Below are 27,933 nucleotides of genomic sequence, written 5' to 3'. Positions count from 1 at the left end.
AGTAAATGAGTCATTATACAATTTAGGTCTTTATTAAACAAATTCGGGAGCAACAACAAACATTACCTTTCAGTAACTATAACCGTCTTTATTGTATATCCACTGTCTCAACTGCCTAAAAGCGTGGTACTGAACTCCACTCCTTGGTGACGTCACGCACATGTGCAAGTTTTCTATAAAAAAAGAATGTCATGTTGAAATTTGGGGGAAAAAAATGTAACATTTAAAGAGTATTGTCAATACAATAGCGTTCTTTTTTACAGAATTTAATACGGCAAAATCATTACTCTTCATAAGCATGAACCAAATGTGTGAAAATGGTAATGAAGAGACACTTGCAGCAAATTGTAAAGCTCACAATTTATTTAAAAGAGTATCATTTTAAATAGAGTGCTTCAGATAAACCCATACATACTCCGTATATGTTTGAAAGTACTTAAACGTTTACGCCCATTTCAATTACTTCTGATCACACGGTTTGGTTTTGAGGTCACTATGGGTGAATATCATTACGTGACATCGAACTCGCGGTTTTCATTTCTCTTTACCTAACGGCACGGTTTGCCATTGTGTCGCCTAGCGAACGGAGACGCCGGTGGGTGTGCTCGACGATTTGATTAAAACATTCACACTGGTCACGTCACAATAGCCACCCAAGAGGGACCCTTTTGTGACCGTACATTTACAACCCACCACCACCACTATTATTATTATCATTATACCAAAGTGGCTTCGTATACCACATACGCTGTGATATACATCGAATATTACAAAAGGCCAATGATGATGCGAAAAGTCTCTACATTTTATTGTCGATTATACAATAAAATACACGTTATTATCTCATTGATCCAGCCGATAGAACAGCTTCCTCATCTGTGTTGTTATTATAGTTTGACGAGTGAGTTGTGTACGTGAGACTGCAGTGTACAAAACACTGGAATGTAAACTCCACTTGCACAATGGATTATTATAATTACACACTCTATATAATTTTTGTGATTTTTTTTTACAAACTGTACAAAACGCATATGGAAGGTATTGTAGCAGCATGCCATTTTTTTTTCATTCGAGGGAAGCAACAAGACACACATTTCTGAAGAGGGCCCCACACTTTAAGAATATAATAAAAAATAGAATCCCAACATAAAAAATAGAAGAAAGGTCCTTAAAGAATACCTATATATGATGCGATGTTTCATTATTGCAACACTGAACAAACTGCTCGAGACGGCGCGTGGCCACGCGTGTTGCCCACCCCACCGTGGTTCCCGCAGCTGCTGCTGCGCCCTTCTTTATTGCAGTGTCTTTGGCAACCTCCACGAAGTGAATCCACTTGCAAGCTCAGCCAGAGGCCAGTGCGACTTATACTGCACGGGACAAAAAAAGTGCTTCTTCTCCTCTGTGTTATAAACCAGTCGCGTGGTGCTCACGGCTGCAAGTGTCGTTCGTGTGCAGTGCAGTGGAGTGGGGTTGCAGCTCGCTGAGGCTGCAAGGGGCCTCGGTGCCCATCTCTTTGTCCCTCTTCCAAAGCTGCGGAGCATCACTTGTCTTCGGGCCTCTCCATGGTGTCCTTGGACAGATAGACCACCCAGTAGACCATGTTGAAGACCGCGAACGACACGGGGAAGAGGATCCGCGCGTACATGTCTATCTTGCTCGTGCCGGCAGAGGGGGGCGGCGGGGGCGGCGCGGTAGGTGCCGGCGCCACGGGCGCGGAGGCTTTACCCGCGTCGGACGCCGCAGGGTTCGAGGACGACGCCGGTCGCTGCTGCTGCTGCTGGCCGGACGTCCCAGCCGGGGTCTGTGTGGAGGCCGCACGCTGCGGCGACCGTGGCAGGGGGCTGGCGCCCGAGCAGCGGCTCGCCAGGCTCGCCGTGTCGGGCGAGGCGAGCGGGTGGCGCGCGAACAGGTCCACGCGGGACGCGGCCGCCGAGTTGACTCGCTTCTTCAAGTTGCAGTGGGTCTCCGAGATGTTGGCGCTCTGCCCGAGGCGCAACAGCAAGAACACGACAAGTAGACGGCACGCGGTTAGATTATATTATCGGTAATCGGTCGGCCGTTCTGGCATAGCCCACACTCACGATGACTCACCCTCCCCCCCTTGAGTGGAGGGGGGGGGGTGAGTTTCTACACTGGACACCCTAACGAAGTGGACATTGGGCCCAGGAATGCATTACGACAATAAATCGTCCCATTATATAATGCGCCAGCAACATTTTATAATTTGAAGAACTACTATGAGTTCAACTATTCATATGCCGATTTAAAAAAAAAACTTCCATCATTAGAGATTTTAAAATGTAATCATTTTGAGATGCCACGGTGTAAAGTGCAGTCTCTTATCCACTCAATGTCTCTAGCCTTTCTATGTGCTGTGGCATTAAGACCACTGCCCGAAACGTCACCTGTGATATATTGTTTATTTTAAGGCCATGGCATTATGGATTAATGTATTGACTTGTGTTTTGTGCTGACTGTGTTTGTTCACCACTGCCAATGCAGCGTTGCTACGTCGAGGTGACGGTTCTTTGACCTATGGGCTGAGTTGACCCCCAACTAGGATTGGAACTTGGAACCCCTCTGATTGTGGCCACTCTACCACATCGTCTTCTGGCTGGATTAACTTCACGACAAAACATTTTACATACTTGATTTAACAATGTGTGGTGGTCAATGTATATGCAGGCATGAGATTACCAACACCATTGGGAACTGCAATGGCAAAAAAATAGCTGCTCATACAATAATATTCCAAGGCTGCACTAACATAAAATGTAACCATCCTACGCATTTTTAAAATATACTTACATTTTATTATTATGTTTAAATAATTGTTGCCTAATATATGATCGTAAGAAATATTTTGTTGTCTTTTTATTTTAAATTGCCAAACGTTCACATTGTAAGATATTAACACAATAGAAACCAACGTTATATAGAGAGAAAGCTGTTATCCTTGACGTTAATTTATAACTACATCTGAAATTTTAAGTTTGGGCTAAGACGTTCACACTATTATGCATCTTTTGTGAGTTTTCCCAGAATATGGTAAGACAAACTTGTAACGCCAGACTCGAGTACGTGGAATTATGGGTAAGACAGAAAAGCCATCCAAAACAAAAGAGTATTCAGAACAAATATAAAAAAAATAATGAAACATCTCGGAGCCAAATGGTGTGAGCACGGCGATGACTGCGTGCGGTGGGACACGGAGATCTGTAGCCACAACGCGTGCCACGCGGCCATCCCCTGATGATGACGTTTCACTCTCATTGTTGTACGTTGAACTTGAACCTTTTTTCGCCCCGTACGTAGCCAACCGTGATAATCGGAGGTGCGGGGCCAGGACTACAAACTAAACACAAAATGTAGCTCTAAAGAAATCCGTTTTTCAATCGAGACAAGTTATGCATCTGTGAGAAAAACCTCTAGGCAGGCGGTCGCCGCTTCCTGTGAGATTGGGATTCAAGAATTCAAGAAGTGGCAGGAGCATCATTATCATAATTGCTATCAACTTCGTAATCATCATCATCATCAAGCTGCGAATCTGCACCTCTGTGGAGCTGTCTCTTCTTGTCACGCACGCAGATCAGGCTTTGTGAGACCAACGGAGTGTCCACAGCGAGCTGACGTCAGGGCACTGGGCCCTGAATCCCATCGGCCATGATGCCGATTGGTGGCGGAGTTTTATTCAGAATGCGGTTTTGGACATCATTCTACATATATTAAATGTATGTCAATTTATGTAAACAGATGTGTAAAACTAATCATGAAGTACTTCATTTATTTGCTAAATTTGCCTTTTAAAAAAAGTGCTCAACTGGTGCACTCGGTGAACCTGGCCGCTTGGATGCCGCCACGGTCATCCACGTCATCTGCCGCTGCTCTCCTGTTTTACATTCTTTTTTTTTAACCACAACTAATTGTTTGAGAAGAAGACAACCCGATGATGCAGACAGTGATGAGAAGGAAACTGACACTATTTGGACATATATGTAGAATGGGCAACAACAGGAAAAAAGTGCTTTCGGACAAATGGAAGGAACCAGAAAGAGAAATACCTAACAGAGAATGGCTTGACAACGACGTAAGAAGAGATTGGTGCCAGAAAGATGTGGCAACTACCTGAGCATATTGGCACGAGACAGAGGAAAGTGGAAACAAATAAGGAAATGTGCAGTGGACACCTACGGACTATCTTCCCATGGGCTGTGATGATGATGAATGTTTCTAGCCGATGAGAAACCCTCTCCAGCCTTTCTCCTTTTTACCTCTGATGGTAAGCGACTCACATTAAACTGTACATTCATGATTTGCTTTTATTGTAATTTAATTAGAAAAACTAAATATGAAATGTATCGTTGTTATGTTATTCAGCATTCATTTTGTATCAGGTGTTAGTTACATGCAAACGTAATGTTAAAGACTCCCCCAAACGAGTCGGTCTTTGAGTGGAATTACTGTTCCTAACTTTGACATTGACATGACTATGTAGGACTCCAGAGCTAGTGCCATTGTTGGCGCCGGTTCTGGCTGTACCTGAGTAATTCTATAGCGGCGTTTTGAGATGCAAATTGAACCAAACGCAGACGCCGCTTTTTATATAAACGTTCTTATTACATTACAAGTTTTGCTCAAATGAGTGTGCAGCAATGTGAATGTCTGTTCAAAGCCATGAATCAGTGCCGATATATCAACATGACTACGGCTAGGGCCAGTCTCTCCATTTAACAACAGCGAAGCCGACCGGCTTAGTGACAGCCGCGCTTTGCTGTGGGGCTATGAAGCCACGTGTACTACACGGAGCACATAACAGAATTATATATATAGTGTCAAATGACTACAATATTTCTTTCATATGGCATTTGAAAAGCAAAATGACGAAACATTGCACACGTAGGTTAAGTTTTGTAAATCCATTCGATGGCATCGGGAGTTGCTTGAAGTGGTATGTACGTGCATCTGCGTAAATTGACTACAATGAGCCAAGTCAATGCAGTTGAAAGGGTTCCTCCTTTCTGGGAGCGCTTAGACGGCTCTGGACATGCTCGCCGATCGTGTTAGAGGAAGCGGGGGGGGGGGGAACCCATGCTCTGCTTCACCCCAGCTGATCAGCCAAATAACTTATTGTAGAGGTGAACACATTTTTCCATGTTCCAATTCACTTGATTGAGAATCATAGCATCGATAAGTCCGCTGTGTTAGTCGATACAATGCTGCAGAATGATATCCAACTCACAGAAAGAACACCTCGTGCGTGTGAGATGTGTGTGGGATGCGCGTAGGATGTGTGTAGCATGCGTGTGAGATGTGTGTGGGATGCGCGTAGGATGTGTGTAGCATGCGTGTGAGATGTGTGTGGGATGCGCGTAGGATATGTGTAGCATGCGTGTGGGATATGTGTGGGATGCGTGTGGGATGCGTGTGGGATATGTTTGGAATGCGTGAAGGATGTGCGTGGGATGTGCATGGGATGCGTATGGGATGTGTGAGGGATGAGTGTGGAATGCGTCTGGGATGCGTGATGGATGTGTGGGATGCGTGATGGATGTGTGGAGCGTGCAGGCGGTGCAACTCCACTGGGATAAAGGGGCCCAGGCGCGGGGCTACGAAGCGGGGGTGGGGGGGGCGATTGGACTGGGGGCCCCATTTAGATTCCTTGCACCTGGGCCCGTGCCAGACATGGTAGGCCACGGGCAAGATGGGCAACTGCGTAATGCCTCACTGCCTGTCCTCACTGGATCTTTTAGTATAAATTATGCACTATTTCATTGTGCGTCGGGCAGGCATCATTTGGCACTCTTGTTGACTGGATGGCAAGGAAAACCAGCTTTCGTCTGGGGACCTCACAAATGAGGTTGTGACACGTTACCCACGTGGGCTCAATCAGTGACGTCCATAGCCCTGTGGTCCGTGTAAGCTCGGGGACTGAGATTTCGTTTGTGCAAAACACTGTTATTCATAAGTTATTAATTAGGAGGTTTAAAAAAAACTAACATCTGCAGCTCCTGGTAATCCGAAGCCCTAATATGCCAGTGTTAATATATGAGCGTGGGGCAGATGGCCATTCAATAGTGACACAGTTTGCGCATCGGCAATCGTTCACGCTTGTCATGAGACCCGTGGCGTCGAGGGAGAGTGCCCAACGAAGCGACTTCCACGGCAATGTCACTGAAAGCGGTCTCTCTGCGAGTGCTGCCATTATTGAAGCTACCGTGTGAATTACACGTTTCGGACCAAGGTGTAAAGCTTAAAATATTGTATATGTTGGCACAAGCACACGCGCACACACACAGGTTGCTTTGTCCAATGCTATTCTAATTAGGCAGAACGAAAATAGTAATATTATTGGGTCTTTCGGTAAAGTCACGTAGATAGGTTCAAAGAAAATAACAAAAAAAGAACAAAAAACTATGACGTTTTGATGACAATACAAGCGATCATCATCAGGAGGAAAAAATAGGGGGAAAGCTGCTGAGGCAGACGGTTTTAAAGGTATAAAATGTGTAGCCCAAGGGTCATAAACGAAGTGGGCGGGGCTAGTAATGTCAATGTGAGAAATTAGCATGTTCATAATAAAAACTCAAGGGAAGTATTGGCCAGCAGCTAAACCTTGAGATTTACGGGTTCCCATAAGATGCACATTGATAGATAAACCAATTAGCAGTTAATTTGGTGATTACTAGTAACAATTACTGATGAAACCATATAGACCACAGCAAAAGCCTATAGTCACCATGAAGTTATGGTAATGTCGCTATGATGCTTATGCCTAGCTAGGTGCACATTAAAGGCACGTTGGGTGGTGAAATTCCACTGACAAGGAGGTCGTGGTACAGACCTAGGCGTTATGGGTTAATGGACCGAGATGACTGGCAGATGCGCGAACACCATTTGTGAAGATGTGTGGTGTTGTATGTAGGCTTGCACGAGGTAATCATGATTAATGACACAAGGTAACGCCATAGCGTGCCATATGCCGTATAGCAGACATTAAATATCCAGTGACAGCATTATGGATAGATTTGTGTTCTACAATAGTTGCATAGATTATTCTGATCTTCATTGTAAAAGACAAAAATACCGTCAATGTGCTCTTAATGCAATTAAAAACAGGGCCACAGAAATATTGCACTTTGTGGACGTATATATTTAAGCATTTTGATTTTTACATACCGTGCAGTATATATGAAAAACATTGCCTATGGGGAACTCTTAAGTATTTTCTACTCAAGGCCCTTAAATGTTTAAAACTACCCGAATGTAATCACATGTGTTTGAGTGTGTATTATATTGCCTGGTGTATGCTACTTATTTCCTGCATAGCTCTTTGTTTTGATTTAAAACTCTAATAAAGATAAATTGCACTCTTATTGACACAGCGACCCAATAAAAGTCTATTTAAATAACACAGACAAGGCCAAGAAAAGCAAGTTGGTCGACCTCTTTGGTCGATAAGACTTCATTAAAAGGGGGGAGGAAATACATTTCAGTTTTTTCTGTGATAATTCCGTTGAAAAAATAAGAAATGGCTTTACCCTTTCTGGCAATAAAATAGGCGTGAAGATGTTAAACCACCAAATAGAAACCTTTTTCAAGTAATCAAGTTCGCATTAACCACAAGTACTTGTGGTGAATGCAAACTTGATTCTTTGCAAAAGGTACTCTCATACTTTGATACTGGCAAAAAGGTCCCATAATTCTGTTGCTCGGAGCCGTTCCGACTTTCTGCACAATTCCCCGAAATTATTCAAAACTCTGCCAATTATTTGAGTGTATTTTACTTCGCTGCACTTTGTTTAACCCACAGGAACATGACTGGGTGTGGAGATGCAGACCTACAGTCCAGTCTATAGTAAGTGGGGTTTATGGGTCATGCAAAGATTACGGGTGCCACACGCGAGGTGGTGCACAGCACCCAGCGGGGAGAGGTGGCGCAGCAGTTGGCACGCTGGGCTACAAACCCAGAGTTCGATTCCTGCTCACGGCCACCAACAGCGGTGACGATTAATTCAACTGGTTATGTGCCTCCCTTAGGTTGACTCAGCCTCAAATTAGTATCTGGTGCGATGTGTAAACATCGCCACTGGGGAGACAAAGGCGGCTGGGCGTGGTGCTGGCTCCCCCACCCCTTCGTGTGTCGTGCCGGCCTTCATAGGTGCTCCTCGCTAACAGTATGTTAGGGGCCATACGGGGGATCTTGGGCGCAATGGTGGCGAGATGTTAACTACCTCACCCGTTATGCAGGAGATGATAAATTCGATCCCGACCCTGGCTCCTATATATTTGGAGTTTGCATGTCTCTCCATGGTCGCGTGGATTTTTCTCCATGTCCTACGATTTTCCCCTCTACTTTTAGAACCCACATCACGTTTAGAGTATGTGGCTGCTGTACATTTTCACACGACGATAAGGCACTTCGTCGAGCTATCATTTGCGGTGGCCAGATCGCTTCTTAAAACAAAACAAATAGATATACAACTCAGTGGGGCCTTTAAGCTAGTAAAATGTTTTTTTTTTAATGTCTAGCAAGAAGGTTTTCCTGTCTATCAAGTGTTTGTGCTGCGCGAAACGCAAGCACCACCCGCCTAAGTGCAGCTAACGTCTTGGCGCCTCGTGGCCTGCGACAGTTCTATGTTTTACCGTCACTACTTCGTCCTTGACCGGCTCGGCCATGCTGGCCTGGAGCTTCTGGTAGGCCACCAACTTGGCCGCCTTCTTCTTGGCACGCTCCGCCTGCTGGTTGGTGAAGTAATTGACCGCCGCGAACTCGATGAGCGCCGAGAAGACGAAGGCGAAGCTCACGGCGATGAACCAGTCCATGGCCGTGGCGTATGAGACCTTGGGCAGCGATCCGCGCGCGCTGATGCTTTGCGTGGTCATTGTCAGCACGGTGGTGATGCCTGCACACCGCGAGGGCGATGCTGGTTAGTGGTATAAGCGTTGTTTGTTTGTTTATTTTTTTTTCATTGTTTATTTGTTATTTGCGCGAACCTTTTCTTACCGATCGTACACCTGTCAACCCCTTGTCAGTGCCCTACCATATTACAGACAAATTCGGACTTTATTGGTCACCCCGTGCCCCTTATAAATCTTAAAGTTCATCCTACAAAGTCCCATCACAAGGGAGAAACACAAACAAATAGACACTTTTTTGCCCATATTGAAACGGCTCTATGCCATATAGACCTGAAATCTCAATTTCCCTGCACAAACATACGGGGTAAGCCGTATGGGTTTACAGCTATGCGATCACCCTGTGCCTCAATCACGCTACCCCACATTGGCATCTTGGTGGCTCTCCCTGCAGTGTAGCCTCATCTATGAGCGTGATGATGACTCTTGAGCCCGTCGCCGGGATAAGTACACGACGCCACGACGTAGTGTTGTTGCTGCTGTGGCGTCCTTCAATGTTTTCTTTTTTTACTTGGACTGTGCCCACACTCGAGAAGCGCCAAACTAAGGAGGGCATTGGCAGATTGCAGATTGTGGGGGGGGGAGGTAAGGGTGGTGGTGTTGTCTCCCACCCATCCCACCTTGAGACCCCAAAAATCGGTACGTAATCGATATTTACCAGATAACTTGTATTGTTCTTTTTATATTCATGCAGGGTCCTACAATATTTTAAAACAAGTCTTCGATCCGCTACCGGGAGAGTGCATGTCGACTAAAGAACGATTAGCTGGGCTTGTCTCGATTAATTCAACACAAAACTGAGTTTTGGATGAAGACTACGAGAGTGAACACCACGCAAAGATGTGCACTGCACGGCACAAGAGCTCACGCTCGGCCTTATGCAGACTACCAACTCAAGAGCACTGCACGTGTGGCCGTTTTCTTCGTTTTTACACCACCAACTCCACAAGTTGAGAACATGCGGCCATTCAACACAGGGCTGGAGGAATGCACAAGGCACATACATGCACGTATTATTGTCTCTGTTATGATGGGGTTTCACCGATTTGAATTGGAAGACTGGCTCAAATTGTGTCACTAAATGTGTTCCGTAATTCCTGATTATATACAGTATACGCAGTACAAACGTAGTAAAGATACACATCCAACATCCATTATACACTCGTGACTGGTGAATTGTGTTGGGTCCTGCAAGTTACTCTGTATTTAAAATAACTGCTGCAACAAAATAGCCACGTATATTTGATGCCGCTAAATACGATGTTTTGCACATTTCCTAAATAAAGCCTTCATGTAACTTCTTCTTGTTCGTCCATCAAAGTTGATGATGACCATGGCACGTTTGTCATTTTGTTGGGTTTTGATGAGTGCGCAGATGGCTGAAGAGGCCAATCCGAGCCCGGAATTCCCTGTGGCACACTGGACAGGTCAGGGAGGATGTAGAGCTCTGAGGTGCAGCCACACGTCCTTCCATGGTAGATTTGCGCTGCTGCCTCTTCAAGATAGCACAGGAGCGTCTCCTACTCTCACAGAGGACTGCACCGTCCTGTACTTTTCTTCTCCAGGCAGGTCGGTCCTGTAACTAATTCCACAGTGAATAATGCAAGAAACAGTCTTTGGAAACCCACTGGTGGATAAAGGCCTCTTGGTGCCTGCCGGCTGTGGGGGGCTTAAGGATGCTTCATCACGCTGCTCAGTACCGCATTGATAGAGGGCTGTGGTTTGGGCTGGTGCCGATATCACGACCATGGCCAGGAGTCTGACTCGGACCGCCCAAGTCAGAGTGTGCAGTGTACTAACCACTGTGCCACCACTCCCCCCCTACCCACCGCATAATACATGTGCTATAGTCGGGGGGGTTATTCGACTATTCTTCACCTATGCCGAGCAGTGCAGGTTGGAGGCGGGGGGGGGGGCAGCATAGACGTGGGAGCATATTACAGAACAACAATGGGTTTTATTGCTACACTGTAGAACCCCCACCCATAGTGATAGACTTCAAATACAGGATGTAAGCAACATTCGATTGCTTTGCTGCGCGAATAGTTACTGGCGCTTACTATACTAGATATGGTGCACTCTATTGTATTGAGTAAATACGTTTCAATTGTTTATCAGATTCAAGGTTTTGCGTTTGTTTCAAGTTGCAATTGTATGGCCACAAATGACTCACGCACACAACTCGCCTCGCGGTGTCAAGATTCACACTTGTACTTTCACGATTGCTGTGTCAAGATCTACACTTGTACTTTCACGATATCAGTCAATGGGTGGCGTCAAAGATGCTTCTTACGCAGCACATTCATGACATCCTAGTTTTGCGCAAATATTGCGTTATCTGCATGCACGTTGCTGTTATATTAAATACATTATGAATACCTCTGTATGGCTGTATTCCATGCTGATATATAATAAAACAGGCATGTTTAGCACAGTGATAACAGGATGCAATGGCAAGAGGAGTAAATTCGAATTTACAAAAGCGATTTACCAAACACCGTCCTGGCAGGCACAGACTCCTTGTTAATCCAAAATGACACTTGGGAGAGAATGACCGTCATGATGCACGGTATGTACGTTTGAACTATGAAATATCCCATTTTTCTCTTCAGGTAAAAGGACACGGTCATAACGACATAATCTCCTGCAAAGTGGAACACAAAGAACCCATTAATGCCGCAAGCGCACAATCGCATGGTAACAATACGCAATCTTCAATCAGACAGTCACCATGCAAGCCAGTGGATGCGCCATTGACAAGTGGAACTCGGGCGTTACCGATTTTCGATTTGAGTTCTTCGCTTGAGACGTTGTGCCCTGTTAGGTCATACTGTAGCAAGCTCGAAGACTCTTGCGGGACCTCCACAGAATTGTTAGCACCTTTGGTCCAACTGTAAATGATTTCACTTTTGGGGTAGGCATCTGTCGATACATAATACTGGTTATTTACCCAATGCATAGCACGGGCACATTTATTGCTGTGATTGATGTGGAAGCAAATTAATGACACGGCTGATGGCACATTGATTATAATAGTTTTAATTAACGTGCGAATAAAAACAAACACTCACAACTCCCGAACTTCAGTGGGCAAGTATGGCCATCCATTGGAAAATCCATGAGTCTCATTGGGCATTCAGCGTTTATCGTCAGCCTGTCTCAAGAAAACACAAGCGTAGAGCACACATACACACGCATAAGTGGTTTGAGAGCCTCCATTAATTTAACCAATTGTAAGGTGGTGAGTTCAAACCCTGGTCAAAGGTTGACCCAGCTCATCATCATCATCATCCCTCTGCGGTAAATAAAATTGGGAACCGCGTTCTGGCAAGCCAGCGGTGGAAGCCACTCAGAGATGGGTTGCCTGCTGAGGCACTTTGACGTTTTGAGCATTCGCACGCAGCGTGATTGATACTGTACCCCTCGCAATAGCAAAGTGGGTGGTTTCATGACTGGCTCAGGACCACTAATGGAGACGAGCTTTTGCCAAACACGAGTGAAGAGTATGCACAGGGGTACGTTGACCCAGATTGACTGCGCAGGTCTTTACCGTTCACGTGCTCCTTAAAATACAGCATAGCTGCCACTACTGCTGCTGCTGTTTCCCTGCACAGACAGAATAGAGTGCACTATCCATGCAGATACCAGCCATAACTGCAGGTAGGCCTTCCACTAGCAGTGGCATGAGCGAGGAATTGCAGGGCTGCACTTTTACCAATTGCACCACTGATGCGGTCTGATTTATGGGTGCAGGTGATAATTCTGATGGTGGCTTTCTCTGGATGATTTTGAGTTTTAGGGTGACGTGTTTAGGAATTCCATATCGGATAGACGTTTATTAGTGCTATCAAGATGTGATAAAGGCACGGAGATGGGTGGCAGATGCCGGAGATTCTGCGCCAATAGGAATCGGAGGTTCTGCAGAGCTGGAGAGATATCCAAACGAATTCGCTGTTAATGTGCATCGACAATGCAACTAAAATTAAATGCTTGCTTCGCACGCGTAAAAAAAAACAGTTTCTCTTTACACGCATGCACGCGGAGGCAAATGTATCACCGACATGTCCGAAACGCACGAAGGGACGAAGGTATTCGTGCGGCAGCATCACGTGCGTGAAAGACGTCCTCCATCCATCGCGCATCAAAATCAACTCTTGAGATGAAAACACCCCCTCGCCCCACCGTCCCACCCGCGGAGAAATCGGCTCACCTCATGGTGTAGAGCACAGTTCCGTTCTGCATGATGCGGAAGAGTTTGTTCGGCGCCGTCATGTTGTGGGCAATGGATTTCTTCCCGTTCCTAAAGTACGTGTCTGGGGTCCATATCCTGTTCACCATCAGGTTGTTCAGCCGAAGGATTTCTATCGGCCCGTCAAACTTCAGCCGCTCGTCAACCCACGTTTGACGAAAGAACACGTCCATAGTGTAATCCTTACAACGGGTAACCAACAACGGTTGAGTGCATCGGTTATGCAACGTTTCAAGACGCGTCCTGTATTGTTTAACTTTGTTAAGCGGTATTATGTTATGCGACGCATGCAAACCCAAAAGCATAATGTTCACACACGTGCAAAGAAAGGCTTCGTTTACCATTTCCACATCTGAGACAGGTCCAAAGCTTGTCACGTAGATGTCAGTTTTAACCTCCGTAACCGGCCCTGCACGCATATATAATACACAGGGCATTAAAAATCTCAACTTAATTAGTTGACCCAATCCGTAAACATCTATTTTCCTTTTAGACAGTGCCTTGGAGAGTTCAGTTGGTAATGCAGCAGACTACGAATTGTAAATTTCTAGGGATTCCAATTTATAACTCTGTCCATTATCTAGCTGGGTGAACTATCTATCTGTCAAACCTGCACTACTTATGGGTAGACAGGATCCTGTAAACAGAAACGTGGAGATTCCACCCGTGGCTCACGACCACCAATGAATATGTTAGTGGCAGAGTGGTGCAGTGGTAAAGCTCGTGCCACACAGCAAAAAGAACCTGGGTTTGATTTACGATGCCTTTTCGTGTCGAGTTTGTCTGTTATCCCCCTGTTCTGCATGTTGTTACATCTGGGTTCCCTGGTTTTCTCTAAAAGCTACCCCCCTCCCCACACAATGTAACTGGTGTTGGATGCGCATACCAATGCTGAAAAAGTACCTTAACATTACTCAACTACGATTATATACCCAGCAACATCGCTCCCCTCGCCTCCCTACTGCAAAATTTGCTAGGATCCTCCTGAAATGGAGTCTTGAGATTTAGCCGAGGCGGGCTTTCCTGGGCGTAGGCAATCACGGGGACACTGATGGCGATTAGCTGTGAAAGTTTCTGTGGAGTCGCGTTGTATAGAACGGAACCGGTGTACCGACGACCAGGGCGTCCTGCCCCATTTAATCATAATTCAAATTTATAATGCGCATTCCATTCTTGGATCGACTGTCAGCCACCACGCAGCCGCCGCCAATGCACGTCAGCAACCTGATGAGACCATTGTGGTGTGAGCATATTACCGCCAAAGCCTGGCCGGAGCCTGTTGTCGTATCCATCAAGGAGTCGATCTAATATCTTCGTTATGTTTTCCGGGTAGATCGTCTCATCCTTCTTCCCATTAGGAGGACTGCTTGATGTTGTCAATGAGATGCTGTGTCCCAGCAGAGGCACACGATTTTGCATTGTATTACACACAGTGAGCTGTGGCAGTGGAACTTATAACTACGTGCGTCGAGAGATGTACTTGCTGGTTAGATGCTATCCAATTAAATTTCACAAGGCTCTCAGATGTGGCACACACTCATAAGTTGATTTATTGGCAGGTTCCATCGCCATTCTGCTCTGGCTAAATATACCAGACTAGAAATAACAAGCAAATGCAAGACGTTCTTGTATATTACTGTGGCCTTTAAAAAAAACTGATAACAGGCAACGTTTCGGACAATGTCCCTTTATAGCACATTAATTATTTATAAATATATATCTGCTATGAAGCAGGCCCAATGCCCAAAACGTTTCCTATATGTTTCATTTTAAAGCAGTGTTATTGAAGAACGTGTTCACTTTTGTTTGGCTATTGTTACTCAGGCACCAAATGCCAACCAATTATCAACAGAGCATGTGTTATACTCGAGTGTAGGTTACAGAAAATGGTAAGGTTTATACACAGTTATCTCAATTGGCACTGCCTCTTATTGAATACAAGATTCCTTCATTCGTGCGTTTATGGACTGTTCATATATTAATGAGAAGCTTTGTTCATCGCAACGTTTAAGTTTTTTTTATTCCATATGAAATGTGCCTTGGCTACTTTGGCATCACGTTGTGGCATTAATAATCATCGTGGCCGTGTTCCGGTGACGGTGCTGGCAATTGCTGTGTAGTGCATTCCCAAATGCACACTCAGAGCACGCGAATAGGCCACTCCACGCTGCTGCTCGGTGCACAGCGCGTGGATGCTCCCATTGTTATTAAACGCGCCAGCTATCAAAACTTCACCTTGCATTCGCGTTCATAATGTGCACAGTCTTTAAATGGCCACCTAACTAAAATACCACAAGTGCATGTTTTTTTTTGCATTGAGTGGGCCAAACATTACCCGAGTTAGCCCGTGCAAGCCTCTAACAATCAGGTATACTCTCTGGCAATTTTGGAACCAATTATGGCTCACTGATGAGTGCTAAGAGCATGAAATGGGATACATTGACCTTGAAAGCCTGCAAGTATGTCTAATGAAAGGCTGAGTATTATTTGCCGTGAATCTATGTAGTGTACACCATGTTTATTTTATTGGTATAAGACTGCATGCTAATTATATGCCGTGCGCACATACTTGAGTACATATATTATTAAACAAATTATATGCATACGTGTATACACAGGACATCCAAATGGCATACACTTACGCGCAATACCATATATAAAAGCAAACGCATGCACAGGATACCTATATAAGCCACGTGTGTGGCACGTGCGCACCTATTGCACACATATAAGCCGCATACATCAGCTGCATGGAGCTCACCACAGGTCGTGAGCGGAGAGATGGTTCACACGTGCGCATATATAGGCCACTCGCTCACCTTGATACAATGCAAACGCAAACAGCGTACACGAGCCAAGCACATATGCTGCTGTGTGCAGCGACGAACGTGTACACATGCACGTGGGCGTGTGGACACACAACATCCACAACTGACCACGGGCCTATGAAATGAAACACATTCATTTGGTGATGCTGCGTTGGCAGTGGCACACAAGCACAGGCGGCAACAACAACAACAACAACAGAATAGCCGCACAATTGTCAATACCACCCGTCATAAACAAAAACAATACCATGGGCTAATTATTTGGGTCCTTTGGTAAAGTCACATAGATGGTTCAAAGAAAATAACAAAAAACTACGACGTTTCGATCACAATACAAGCAATTCATCTTCTTGGTTCTTTCGGTAAAGTCACGTAGAAGGGAAGTATTACAATAATAAAAATAAAACATAATAAAATTATTCTCACGACGTTTCGGCCACAACGCAAGCAGCCGTCGCCTCGACGGACCTGGTTTTCACCTGCGGACGGCTGCTTGCATTGTGGCCGAAACGTCGTGAGAATAATTTTATCATGTTTTATTTTTATTATTTTATTACTTCCCTTCTACGTGACTTTACCGAAAGAACCAAGAAGATGAATCCCTGTGCAGTCACGAACGCTTTAAATGAAAAAAAAAATACAAGCAATTGTTATTTTCTTTGAACCATCCACGCGACTTTACTGAAAGACCCAAATAACATTAATTCCTGCAGTCACGAAAGCTTTAAGTCAAGATTTAACCATGGCCTAAGTTTCAAGAGAGCTTGGGCCAGTGGCTCAAGTCCTCCCCTAGCTTTAAACACAACGCCCCACTTGCTGTGCGCATCACCCGCTCTCCTGTAGCCCCATGCGTAGAGGGTCTCGAACTGCCCTGCGAGCCCAGAACCACTTGTTACACCGCTGCCTGGTGGCGATGCGGGGATGTCCCCTCCAACTGCACACCCCCCTCCCCACCGCGTCTCTCACTCAAGTGCGACGGCGGTCGCCGCTGCTAACGGCCGGAGCCACACGCACATTTTTTTTTGTTTTTGCCCGTAGGTTGCTACGCATGTGCTTCACAGCGCTCGTGTGTTCGCTGTACACGTTCACCTGCCGGCCTTCTCCAGACCCACCCAAGGCTGCTGGTGTCTGGAAAAGGCTTACAGCTGTCGCACGTGCAATGCGCACCTTTGCGTGATGTTAAATACGTTTGATTTTGCGGCCAGTGTAACTCTCGTCATTTACAGACGTGAACTTGTGATTGATATGATGAAGGGAAATGGCCAAGGCACAAGCAGTCTTTGTATCGATGAAGACCTTAACATGGCTGCTGGTTTGAGCCATGGGTTTGCGTGCGTGTGTTGATATATACATATATATATAAATATATAAAATAATTGCATACAAAGAAATGGCCCGATGTGATCGTATCGTTGCTTATAACATTCAATAGGACGCGATTACGCACGGACACATCACGAACGGCAGCATTTACCCCTATTTTGAAATGCCAATTCTATCGACGGGTAACAATGACGGAGAGACGCCGTTGCGTGAGGATGATGCTTGTACTGATTCTATCATGGCCCCCCTCCCGGTTAGGGAAAGTCCGACAGGCGGTAGCTCCCACACGAGGACAGCCGCAAGCTGACCACACCACGGTGGCATTTTTGCTCGAGCACATTGGGCGCACGATACGAGCGCGCGAACGCCTCTTAAACGACGTTGAGTAGCGGACAGCGCACTTTCCTAGTTCCCCTTCACATTTAATGGGGAGGGGGGGGGGGGAGCGACAGATAGTCGAACACCGTGGGGGTCGGGTAGCTTATTGGCCAACCCGCTACTCTGTTTGAATAACCTGACCGAGACCTGCGAATAGCAGCGATCGCCTCCCTGCTCGGCTGCTGCCCCGCCACCGCAGCAGCGCCCGCGAGGTTGGCATGCGTGCGGCGATTGCAGCTCCACCGGCGTTACGCGCTCCGACACGCAATCGCTGCGGAATGGTGGCAGCTGCGATTCATAGCGGCACGATGTAAAACCCCGGTGACAGCCCAGCTTTAGCCATTGGGCGTCAGCAGAGTGATGGATCGCTCGTTTGCATGATGATGATGCGATAAACACGTCTCTGCTAATACACGCGCGCGCTCGTACTAGAAGAGGCATAAGCGATCCACGACATATGAAGGCACTTACCAGAAGACACAGCAGCATAGAAGAAAATAAAGCCACATATGTCTGGGTATCATCCTGCTTGACATTCCTCTCCCGTTTAAGCCATGTATAGAGGCTTTCAATTGATGCGGCCGGATACACGATTCGGTGCCTGCGGAAATGAACAATAGTTAGTTAAGCCGCGTGAAGCGACCCATCAACACAGCAGATTCATCCAACACACGAGCAGGGGAGATACACTTTGACGTGCTTAATTATTCCCAGCGGCGCGTGTTTTCACTTGTGTATTAGCCCAGATAATGTTCTCCCTACCATTAATACGAGTCACGCGCTCGACATAACCCCTTGGCATTAAGTGATAGCTATATCTATAATCTTAATGAAGGCTTAGATGCTCTGAAGCTTTAAATTATACGTTTACGTATTTTCTCTAGGCATGCGCGTCGAACAACCAAAATTAAATGACTGCATATCTCGCATTGGCACACACAATGTCGTGCGTGTATACATTTTCCTCTTTACGTGTATATTATATCTATCCTTAGCGTTCAATTGACTCGTGCGGTCTTCAATCGCGCTGGCTCCATCGCAATCCGCGGCTCGAATACTCACACGTCTGCAGCGCTGGGTTTAGTTGCAATGGTAGAGGCGGCGAGGAGGCGGGAGGGGGGGTGAGAGAGTGTCTCACGAGGAGGAGTGTGTGCGCGTGTGTGGCGCAGCACTGCCGCGCGTGTATGTGTATAAATAGACGGTGAAAGCGTGGAGCAATAGCAGCAAGCGGCAAGCAAGCAAGTGCTGCTTGCGAGGCAAGAATCTCGACGGGACGTGATGTTAATCAAACGTGATTTGACACGGCACGCGCCTTGGCTATTGCTTACCAGAGGACCTCGTTTATACGCAAACACACACACACAAACGTAATATGAAGTATAAATGACCCAACAAACAGTGCATGCTGGGCTATAAGGGACGCGGCGATTTAGCGCTCTGATCGAGTGTGGAGATTATCTTCAGTTCGGCATCAAACTAAAGCCCCTGGGCTTATGCGCCTAAATATTACTGTCCATTGAACATAACGTATTTATCAACAACAAGAAGAACAGGTTTTTGTTGTTGTTACCTCTAAAGAATATTGTAGCACCACCTCGTGTAAAAAACAAAAAACAATTGTCATCTTACATTCGCCACCGATGTAAAAAAATATATATATATATAACACAATAGCCCGATAAATAGCTCAGTAGACGTGCAGACAGGAAAACCCAGTGCCCAATTGCTACACAAATCCTTCAGGCTCCGGTGGCAATCCCGCGTGGACAGCTCCGACTGCTAAAGCAAAGATGATCACATCACGTGATTGTATATTCTCGCACCGAGCCGGCATGGCCCCGTGTGAACGCAGCGTGTAACACGGTAGTGGAGATGCGAGCACAGTAGTGGAATACGCGAGCACGGTAGTGGAAACGCGAGCACGGTAGTGGAGACGCGAGCACGCCGAGCTCGCATGAGCGTGCCGGCGGTGTCCATCAGTGCCGGATGGCATCACGACTCGCCTCGCCCGAGCATCACGCCCGAGCAATCGCCACTAACACAATAGCCTACGTGTTAAACTAAGTCCCGGCGTTTGCAGTGTCTTCACCTGTTTCCACCGCAGGGCTATCTGCTCCCCACTGTGTCGGAGCGTCGTGGCTTACAGCCGGACGCGCGCACCATCAGACACACTCAGCGTGTGGTATCCTACTTACAATGCTGCTGCTGCTGCGCGTACGTGTATGCACGTGTGCGTGTGCAGCCCGCGTCTGCATATACACACATACCCCACGCATGTGCACAGAACATGTTCCTGCACTTGTGTTCAGGTGTGTGTGTCTGCCCGTGTGTGTGTGCGCATGTGTCGGTGTGTACGTGCGACAGAGCGAGTGCACGCAAGTTTAGCCGCACGCACAGTACTCGTGCACAATGCACGCACACAAAGCGAGCGTTAATGCAATCCCCAACTGAACAACCGTGATAACAAACAAACAACACCCTCTACAACAAACACTCAACCTCAAAGAACGCTTCTATGAACGAAGGAACAGTAGAAGATATTGCAAACCCGACACGCGAAAGGCACGAATACTTGCCTATGTGCGAATGAGCGCTGGCGAGCCGCGGTGGTCGGACGTGAAGGTTCGATCCGGGGATCCGGGCTCTCAGAGGCTGAGCTGCTGCCGTGCCATGCTCCGGGATGCAGCAGCAGACACGCTGTGCTGCTCTGATGCTAAGCGGCGCGCACGACTGCCAGCGAGGCTGCGCTGCTGCTGCGCATGCGTGCGTGTGTGCGCGTGCACGTGAGCGTGCGTGCGTGTGTGCGTGGTGCAAGCGCGTGTGCCCGAGCGAGTGCGCGCAGCGCCGGCTGAGCCGGGCATCTCACCACCTTCTACTCAAACCCCGCTCCATCTCCCTCCTCCCCCCGCTCCTCCCCACCACCACCAACATCCCATCCGCTCCATCGCTGAGTGCCGCCTCCCCGCTACCCCCCCGTCCTCCCAACCCGAGCCCAAACACACGAGCCGCTGCCGTCTGTGCTCGTCTTGAGAAGCAACTCCTGTCGGATCTACCCCTCAACTCCGCCAATTGGACACTCTGCGCTGGGCCTCCGTCTCCATCTCGCCGTGTCTGTTTCATTCTCGCAACCACCCCCATTCCCTCTCCTCGTCATCGGCCTGTTTTCTCGTTGTTGTTCATCATCATCCCCGCTCCTCCTTGCATCCCCTGCTCCGCGTGTGTGTCCGCGTGTGCGTGCGCATGGTCCCAAACGCCGTCTGCAGCGCCATCCGTCGCCGTGCTGCTGACCAACGTGTAGGGGGCTGCCTGCGGAAAGCTCCCTTTTCTCTCTTCTCTCTCCACAACATCACTAAACATGGGCAAAGTCGGTAGAAAAATCCTCGCGTCGTTGTCGCTGCCTCTGGTAATTGCAGCGGTCTGCTGCGTGCATAGGTAAAACGCATTTGCTTTTTTTCAGCTCATTTTGCTCGTAAGTCGCCGTCGTGTGTGTTAATGCGACGAGGAAGATATTCGATGCTCACGCCGCTACACAATTCGACATCGATGTAACGGCGGCTCGGCACGCACGCGCGAAATGAACATCGGGATGATGTTAAAAAGATGGCTGTTTGTGTGAGTTTTATTATTATTTATTCTCAGCGCGAATGAACAAGACAACATGTCGTTTGTGAAGGACACAGTTGATAGTCTGCTGAGAGGATACGACATTCGACTGAGGCCGGATTTTGGAGGTAACGTCTGAAATCGCGCATCTCTTTGCCGCGGTCGCTTCGCGCACACGCAATCGTGGCCTGGGCTCACCGCTCTCACAGACATCGCGTGTCCATTGCACCACCGGTCGTCGCTTATTTACTATTCCCGCTCATATAGTCTCGATGCATTTATTTTTTGGGTTGGTTCGGGGGGGTGGGGGGGAGACTCTACGATATCTGCAAAACCGCCGCACATCTGCGTGTGCACGCGCGCAATTGCAATTCTCCCGTAAGATCGCTCTCTCGTCCCCGCTCGCTCTTCCCCAACGCGAACACGGCTCACGGAGAGAGAACGGCATACAACGGCGGCCTGTGCTGCTTTACTGCACCAGTCTGCGCCGAGGGGTTTAACTCTTTGGCGGCGTCTCGCAACCGGCAACATCGAACGAGACTCGCCTCGCCGACGCACGTTGGGCACCGTTATGTAATTGCTGTGTAGCACACGCGACGTACACAGACTGCGTGACACAAGACTGCGTGTCATCATGCACACAGAGCCGACAGGCCGTATGCGCACGCACGATCGTTGCAACTGTGTAACCCGTGCTGCGTATTGCGTTATGAATGCGACACGCATCGTCACACTTGCTGTAGTTGTGTTACACTCCGGCGAGGGTGGGCGCTGCGCTTTTGACTTTCGTTCAAATTATTCCAAGTTCAATTCTCGACCGGGAGACGTCTAAGATGGGTCATCCATTCATCCCTCTGGAGTCAGTGCAAGGGGTCTAAGGCCAGACCACTGTGTGGGGATTCGTCGACAGTGGTCGTGTGCGGTCTGGCGCCCGGCTTCAGAATGTGGAATTGTCGTGTGAACTATCGCTGGCATACTGTACATGCCCAACAGAGCACCTCGCCTCTAAGGCAACTGGCATAAGTCCTTTGTTACGTGCACTGTACTCGGATACGTATCCTGTCTGTAAAATAGCCTGATTTTCTTACCACGGGAACGATCCCATTTCCCGTGTCTCTCACAAGGAGCGTAGGACTATTTCACATTTGCGCTGTTATTGTTGTTGACGCTTTCCAACGAAGCTTAAAATAATTCCTTGCAATGCCGCCTGTCTCCGTTCGTCCGTCTGCAATGGGGGTCACTGAGTCTCATAAAGATGATGCAGTCGTGTTATAAACTTGTGTTGCAATTGTTTTGTGCGAGGATTGTCCAAACTCGTCGATACATTTAAAAAAAGATTAGTGTTTTGCACATGCCAATGACGTCACACACACAACATGCGCGCATGTTGTGTGTGTGGCTTGGCCTTTTTCATCCGTCATGCATCATTATGAGCCATGATCAATCCGCTGCTGGATAAAGGCCTCCCCAAGCCACGATATCTCATTTGCCTGCAATGTAACAATCCACCGAGTACCAGCACACGAGCTGATTTAAATACTCCATCTCCTCCTCCGTTGTCACCCTCTTGAGCTTCGTGCCAATTCCTCGGCTGCCACCCCATTATTATTCTTGACCATCGGTCATCATCCCTTCCAGTCGTCACGTGTCCTGCAAACCCCACTTACGTTTTCCTTAACCGTTTGATTGACGTATTTAACCTTTCACGGTTCTCTAAAATAATACAGTACGTCCGAGAACAAACCTATGTTGAAAGGCGTTCTAAAATCCACGCATATTTAAGTATTGTATTCCTTGTTTTTTACGCAGTATGTAAAATGATCTGTCACAACACAACGCAATGATGACATGCGCTCGTAAATTACATTACAGACCTCAGTATATAGTCCATTGAAAAACAATGGACATTCGGGTAAAGCCTTGCAAAGATTTCCCAGCAGGTTCAGAGTAAAGGCTATTCTATATGCTCCAGTAGTGTGTATGAATATCCCTAGTTATGCCTGCTTTGGAAGCATATATCCCTGCTGGGGAGTGGAATGGCAGGGCCGCCTCGCCACACAGTGGGGTTGCCTGGGGGGCACGGCTCTAGCCCAGCGGGCCTCGCATATACTGGCTCGTGTGTACAAAGCGTGGCAGCCACACTGCTCATTCCAGGCTCATTTTGCCCAACATATGCCAGGTTCGGGTGACATTTGACCGCCCGCGTTGTCTACAGTCAGGTATCGGGGAGGCGCCGCTTGTTGCAGAGGTTCCGCGGTTCAAGAACCCTGGCCGCCCTGATTAATACAACCCGTTAACTATAACGTATGTGCCGTCCACATGAAAGTGGGCGTTAGAGATCCAGTGACGTTATTATAAAATTAGCAGGCCGTGTGTGCCGGTGTCCTGGTTTAAATTTACCAATTTTTTTTTTACAAATTACTTCGTTTGAATAACCAAGAGCAGAATCGTCCTCCGTGCTGGCAGACATGCCCCCATGTAGGCTGGTGCCACGTCACCTCGTGCCGCTCAGGGACAGCTGTTATCAGGGGGTCCCCTAGGCTATAAAAAAGTATAACCCGTAAAAACAAAATTTTTCACTATAAATCCTTAATATGCGTGGCGGCTAGAGTCCTCTCGTCCTCTGGCTTGAGATGGCTGTCACCTATGGGTCAGATGATTGCATGGCAGCATTAAGCAATTGGTAATTCAATATACTATTTTTGTCCTAAAAAGTGTAAAATTTTGGGGAAAAAAATTTCACAAACATTAATTGTCACGCACAACGAGTATGTGTGGAAAATGTCAGCTCAATTGGATCACGGGAAGTGGGTTAAAAAACGACCGAAAAATTTGCACGGTCCTAAGCAAGCAAGCAAGCAAGTGAACTTAATATAAAGGATTTAAAAAGGAGAAAACCACAGCTGGGCATTGGAATTATTGAGATGAGATGTGGTGTAAGAAGGTGCTTTGATATGCTGGGGCATTTCAGCGAGCGTCCAATGAACTGCAAATCTCGATTCCTTGTTCCGTATTTGAACTTGGGCGACCGGGATCGTAGTGGAATCCAAGTGGCCTAGACGTGCATCACTGGTGATAGAACTTAAACGAGTCTCGTGTGTTCTAAGAAGTTGGCATAATTTGTGTTTAAAATGCAAACGTATAGAACCGATGTGGAACCGTGTGATTGCAATCGTCAGCACTGTTCTTGATACCTCATGAAATTCGTGTGGTGTCAAAAGTTCACCGTGCAGAGCCGTGCAAAGTGACTGTTTGTCTGCAGGACCCCCGGTGGCAGTCGGGATGAGCATCGACATCGCGAGCATCGACATGGTGTCCGAAGTCAACATGGTAACTACATGGATGCACTGCGAGTGGCGGGAACACACGGGGCGCCCACGGCTGATGCGCGGCATCCGCGCGGGGCGTGGGTCACAGGGGCACCAACTTACCGACTTACGAGCTGCTCGTAGTGGCAGCTGAATGGATACCATCGCACGGAGAAAAAGAAACCACCGCTGTCACCAACCATCATTGGTTTTGGGCACCGCGGTACCATGCATCGGGAAACAGGGGACGTGCAGGGCTGAGGTTAGGGATGGGGGTTAGGGCTACCAATTTGTTGAAGAAACCTTTATCAGAGCCAGCAGTATTGTGTGCTGTACTCGCAACAAAGATCATCATGAAGGTATCCGAGCTATCTGTGTAGCAGAGCTGTTCCTATTCGACTTTGTGGATTGGACCCCTTGATGCGTCTGCACGAACAAAACACGTCGTTAACAGTTAATGGATGACACACACACATCACGTTTGTGCATGATTTCCTAACATGCTGAGCGGTGGAGGGAGCAAGAGATGGCATCTGTGTGGATTTTACATATTCCTGGCCTACATGGGGTTCCTCCTCCCACATTCAGTCGCTCATTAAGAAATAGCCAAACGTGGCATGACCCCTGCGCCAGTCTCAAACCTAAGCGAGGACTGCATGGATACATAAAGGGCGTTCCTATGTAAATTATAAGACCCTCCCCAAAGAATATTGCTGTCTCAATGAGACTTGTATATACATTGAAAATCGTAAGTATAAGCCATTCATCATTAAAATCGGTTATTTAAAAATACAATCATGATTGTTTTTTAACAAACGTTACCAATACCGTGTCATGATGTACATTTTTTTATAATTATATATGTTACAACAAAAATGCCAATACTGTGCCATAATTACAATGAAGTGAAACTCATGATCGGATTTGCATTGTTTCCTCTGCAAAACATACACGTGGCTGGCTCGTAACTTACTCTTGTATTGGTCTGGCCTTCACCGACGGTGCACTCCGACACGTACACGACCACGTTGCAGTAGACACTCGACGCACAACAAAGACTGCCCGTTCAGCCTTAACAGACTGTTGGGGCAAGTGATGTTAGCGAGCCCCTATGAAAGCCGGCACGGTACACAGGGGAGTGGGTGGCCAGCACCGCAGTGACGATGTTTACATACTGAACTAGATACTCTGTTGAGGCTGAGTCGAGCTAGAGGAGGCCCATCACCGGATAAAATAATCATCACTGGTGTTGGCTGTGAGATACTTTATGCACACACACATACACACGCGACACATCCAAAGTGCCCCCTTTCCCAAGTGTGAGCAGGCGACTCAGCCAGTGATGGAATTTCCTCGTTCCTATGGTAAGAACCGACGACGTCTACTCACCATAGCCACTGTGCACTTCGCACAGTGACCCCTGGCGCTGGCCAATGTATCTTGTGTTGGATCAAGGCCGCCTTTCTTCGGGTCAATGTAGGCCTTCTAGAGTCAGGCGCTGACTGCTAAGTGACACAGTAACTGATGACAGGGGAGTAAGTGCTGACACAGATGATGGATGTGATTTTGTTTGATGGAAAAGTCTTAATAGACCGTTCTTTTTTTTACAAGCACATTTATTGCGTTGCTCTAACCGCAGCCGCCCCCAACACTGAGATCTCACAGCTCTCGTTATCAGCAGGGCCGTGTGCGAGGTTCGCGACGGGGTGTGTGGATGTCCGTGTGATGGTTAGCGGGGAAAAGCCGAGTTCGATTCCCACTCACAACCAATAACAGTGACGAATATTTGAACCGATTCATGGCCTCCCGTAGGCCGACTCAGCCCTAAATGAGTACCCGGCGCGATATGTAAACATCATAACTGGGGAGACAAATGTGGCCGTGTCGGCCTTCATATGTGCTGGCTAATACCACTGTCTCCAACGATTGGTTAAAGTTACATGAGGGATTTGCATCTTTGTGTGATTAGGGTAAGTGTGATGGGTCGTATGGTGTGTGCGTTATGGAGGGGGGGGGGGGGTGTGAAGGGGGTGTGTGTAATGGGGGTGTATTTGTCTATGTGATGGTGATGTGTTTAATAGACGTGTGTGATGTTGGTGTGTGTGTTTGATAGTTGTGTGTGATGGTGATGTGTGTGATTGGGAAGTGTGTGTGACAGGCGGGGTTGTGGTGATGGTTGATGTGCGTGATGGAGGTATGTGTGATGGTGATGTGTGTGATGGAGATGTGTGTAATGGTTGTGTGTGATGGGTGTGTGATGTGCAGGGACGTGTGATGGGGGTGCTTGTGTATGTAGGTATGTATGTTGAACTTCTTTCGCACGGTACGCAGCCAACCGTGCGATTCGGAGGTGTGGGTATGTGTGATGAGGGTTCGCGTGTGATGGGTGTGTGTGATGGAGGCGTGTGTGCCAGACAGGGTGTGTGTGATAGGTGTGACGGTGATGAGTGTGTTTGATGGTTGTGTCGGTGATCGGTGTGTGTATGATGAGTGTGTGTATGTATGAAGGGTGTGTGTGTGTGTGATGGGTGTGACGGTGATGGGTGTGTGTGTGATTGGTGTGTGTGTGTGATGGGTGTGTGTGTGATGGGTGTGTGTGTGATGGGTGTGTGTGTGATGGGTGTGACGGTGATCGGTGTGTGTGTAATGGGTGTGTGTGTGTGTGTGATGGGTGTGACGGTGATGAGTGTGTTTGATGGTTGTGTCGGTGATCGGGGTGTGTATGATGAGTGTGTGTATGTATGATGGGGGTGTGTGTGTGATGGGTGTGACGGTGATGGGTGTGTGTGTGATTGGTGTGTGTGTGTGATGGGTGTGTGTGTGATGGGTGTGTGTGTGTGATGGTTGTGACGGTGATCGGTGTGTGTGTGATGGGTGTGTCGGTGATCGGTGTGTGTGTGATGGGTGTGTGTGTGTGATGTGTGTGTGTGTGTGATGGGTGTGTGTGTGTGATGTGTGTGTGTGATGGGTGTGTGTGTGTGTCATGTGTGTGATGGGTGTGTGTGTGATGGGTGTGTGTGGTGTGTATGTGGTGTGTGTGTGTGATGGGTGTGTGTGATGTGTGTGTGTGGTGGGTGTGTGTGTGTGATGGGTGTGTGTGATGTGTGTGTGATGGGTGGGTGTGTGTGTGTGATGGGTGTGTGTGATGGGTGTGTGTGATGGGTGAGTGTGTGTGTAATGGGAGTGACGGTGGTGTGTGTGTGTGATGGGTGTGTGTGATGGGTGTGAGTGTGTAATGGGTGTGACACGTACTCTCCGTGTTGGCCGTTGTTGCTGCTCTGCGATCCCGCGGGCTGCCTCGTGTCGCCATCTGTCGTCGTGCGCG

The 27,933-nt window shown here is 47.5% G+C and overlaps 2 protein-coding genes across 9 annotated transcripts in view; one reads left to right on the top strand and one right to left on the bottom strand.

The window, feature by feature from the left end:
• LOC133349880 (gamma-aminobutyric acid receptor subunit alpha-6-like) lies at positions 1-27,933 on the bottom strand. 6 transcript variants are annotated; one of them, XM_061563704.1, is made up of 10 exons: positions 27,861-27,933; positions 18,169-18,298; positions 14,425-14,555; positions 13,510-13,577; positions 13,130-13,350; positions 11,991-12,073; positions 11,698-11,841; positions 11,411-11,563; positions 8,647-8,906; positions 1-1,984 (listed from the first exon to the last, which is right to left on the bottom strand). In XM_061563704.1, the coding sequence occupies exons 1-10, from the start codon at positions 27,916-27,918 to the stop codon at positions 1,544-1,546; spliced, it is 1,689 nt and encodes a 562-aa protein (XP_061419688.1). In that variant the 5' UTR covers positions 27,919-27,933; the 3' UTR covers positions 1-1,543. The 6 variants fall into 6 exon arrangements, with proteins under 6 accessions (XP_061419688.1, XP_061419689.1, XP_061419693.1 ...); XM_061563705.1 differs by lacking the exon at positions 27,861-27,933 and adding an exon at positions 20,274-20,515 and having other exon boundaries at positions 2-1,984; XM_061563709.1 differs by lacking the exon at positions 27,861-27,933 and adding an exon at positions 19,787-19,807 and having other exon boundaries at positions 2-1,984.
• LOC133349882 (gamma-aminobutyric acid receptor subunit beta-3-like) overlaps positions 20,629-27,933 on the top strand; it is a 291,199-nt gene continuing 283,894 nt past the window's right edge. For 2 of the 3 annotated variants that reach the window (XM_061563712.1, XM_061563711.1), the window contains exons 1-3: positions 20,629-21,129; positions 21,337-21,428; positions 24,563-24,630. In XM_061563712.1, coding sequence (XP_061419696.1) covers positions 21,053-21,129; positions 21,337-21,428; positions 24,563-24,630 — 237 coding nt within the window. In that variant the 5' untranslated portion in view covers positions 20,629-21,052. Of the gene's footprint in view, positions 21,310-21,336; positions 21,429-24,562; positions 24,631-27,933 lie in introns of all 3 variants that reach the window. The other variant, XM_061563713.1, reaches the window with a different exon arrangement.

This window comes from Lethenteron reissneri, chromosome 32 (assembly GCF_015708825.2).
Source record: "Lethenteron reissneri isolate LAM-NWPU_2019-01 chromosome 32, ASM1570882v1, whole genome shotgun sequence".
Classification (NCBI taxonomy): Eukaryota; Metazoa; Chordata; class Hyperoartia; order Petromyzontiformes; family Petromyzontidae; genus Lethenteron; species Lethenteron reissneri.
The sequence above is the reverse complement of the archived record's forward strand: the minus strand, read 5'-3'. Positions and strand labels throughout refer to the sequence as shown.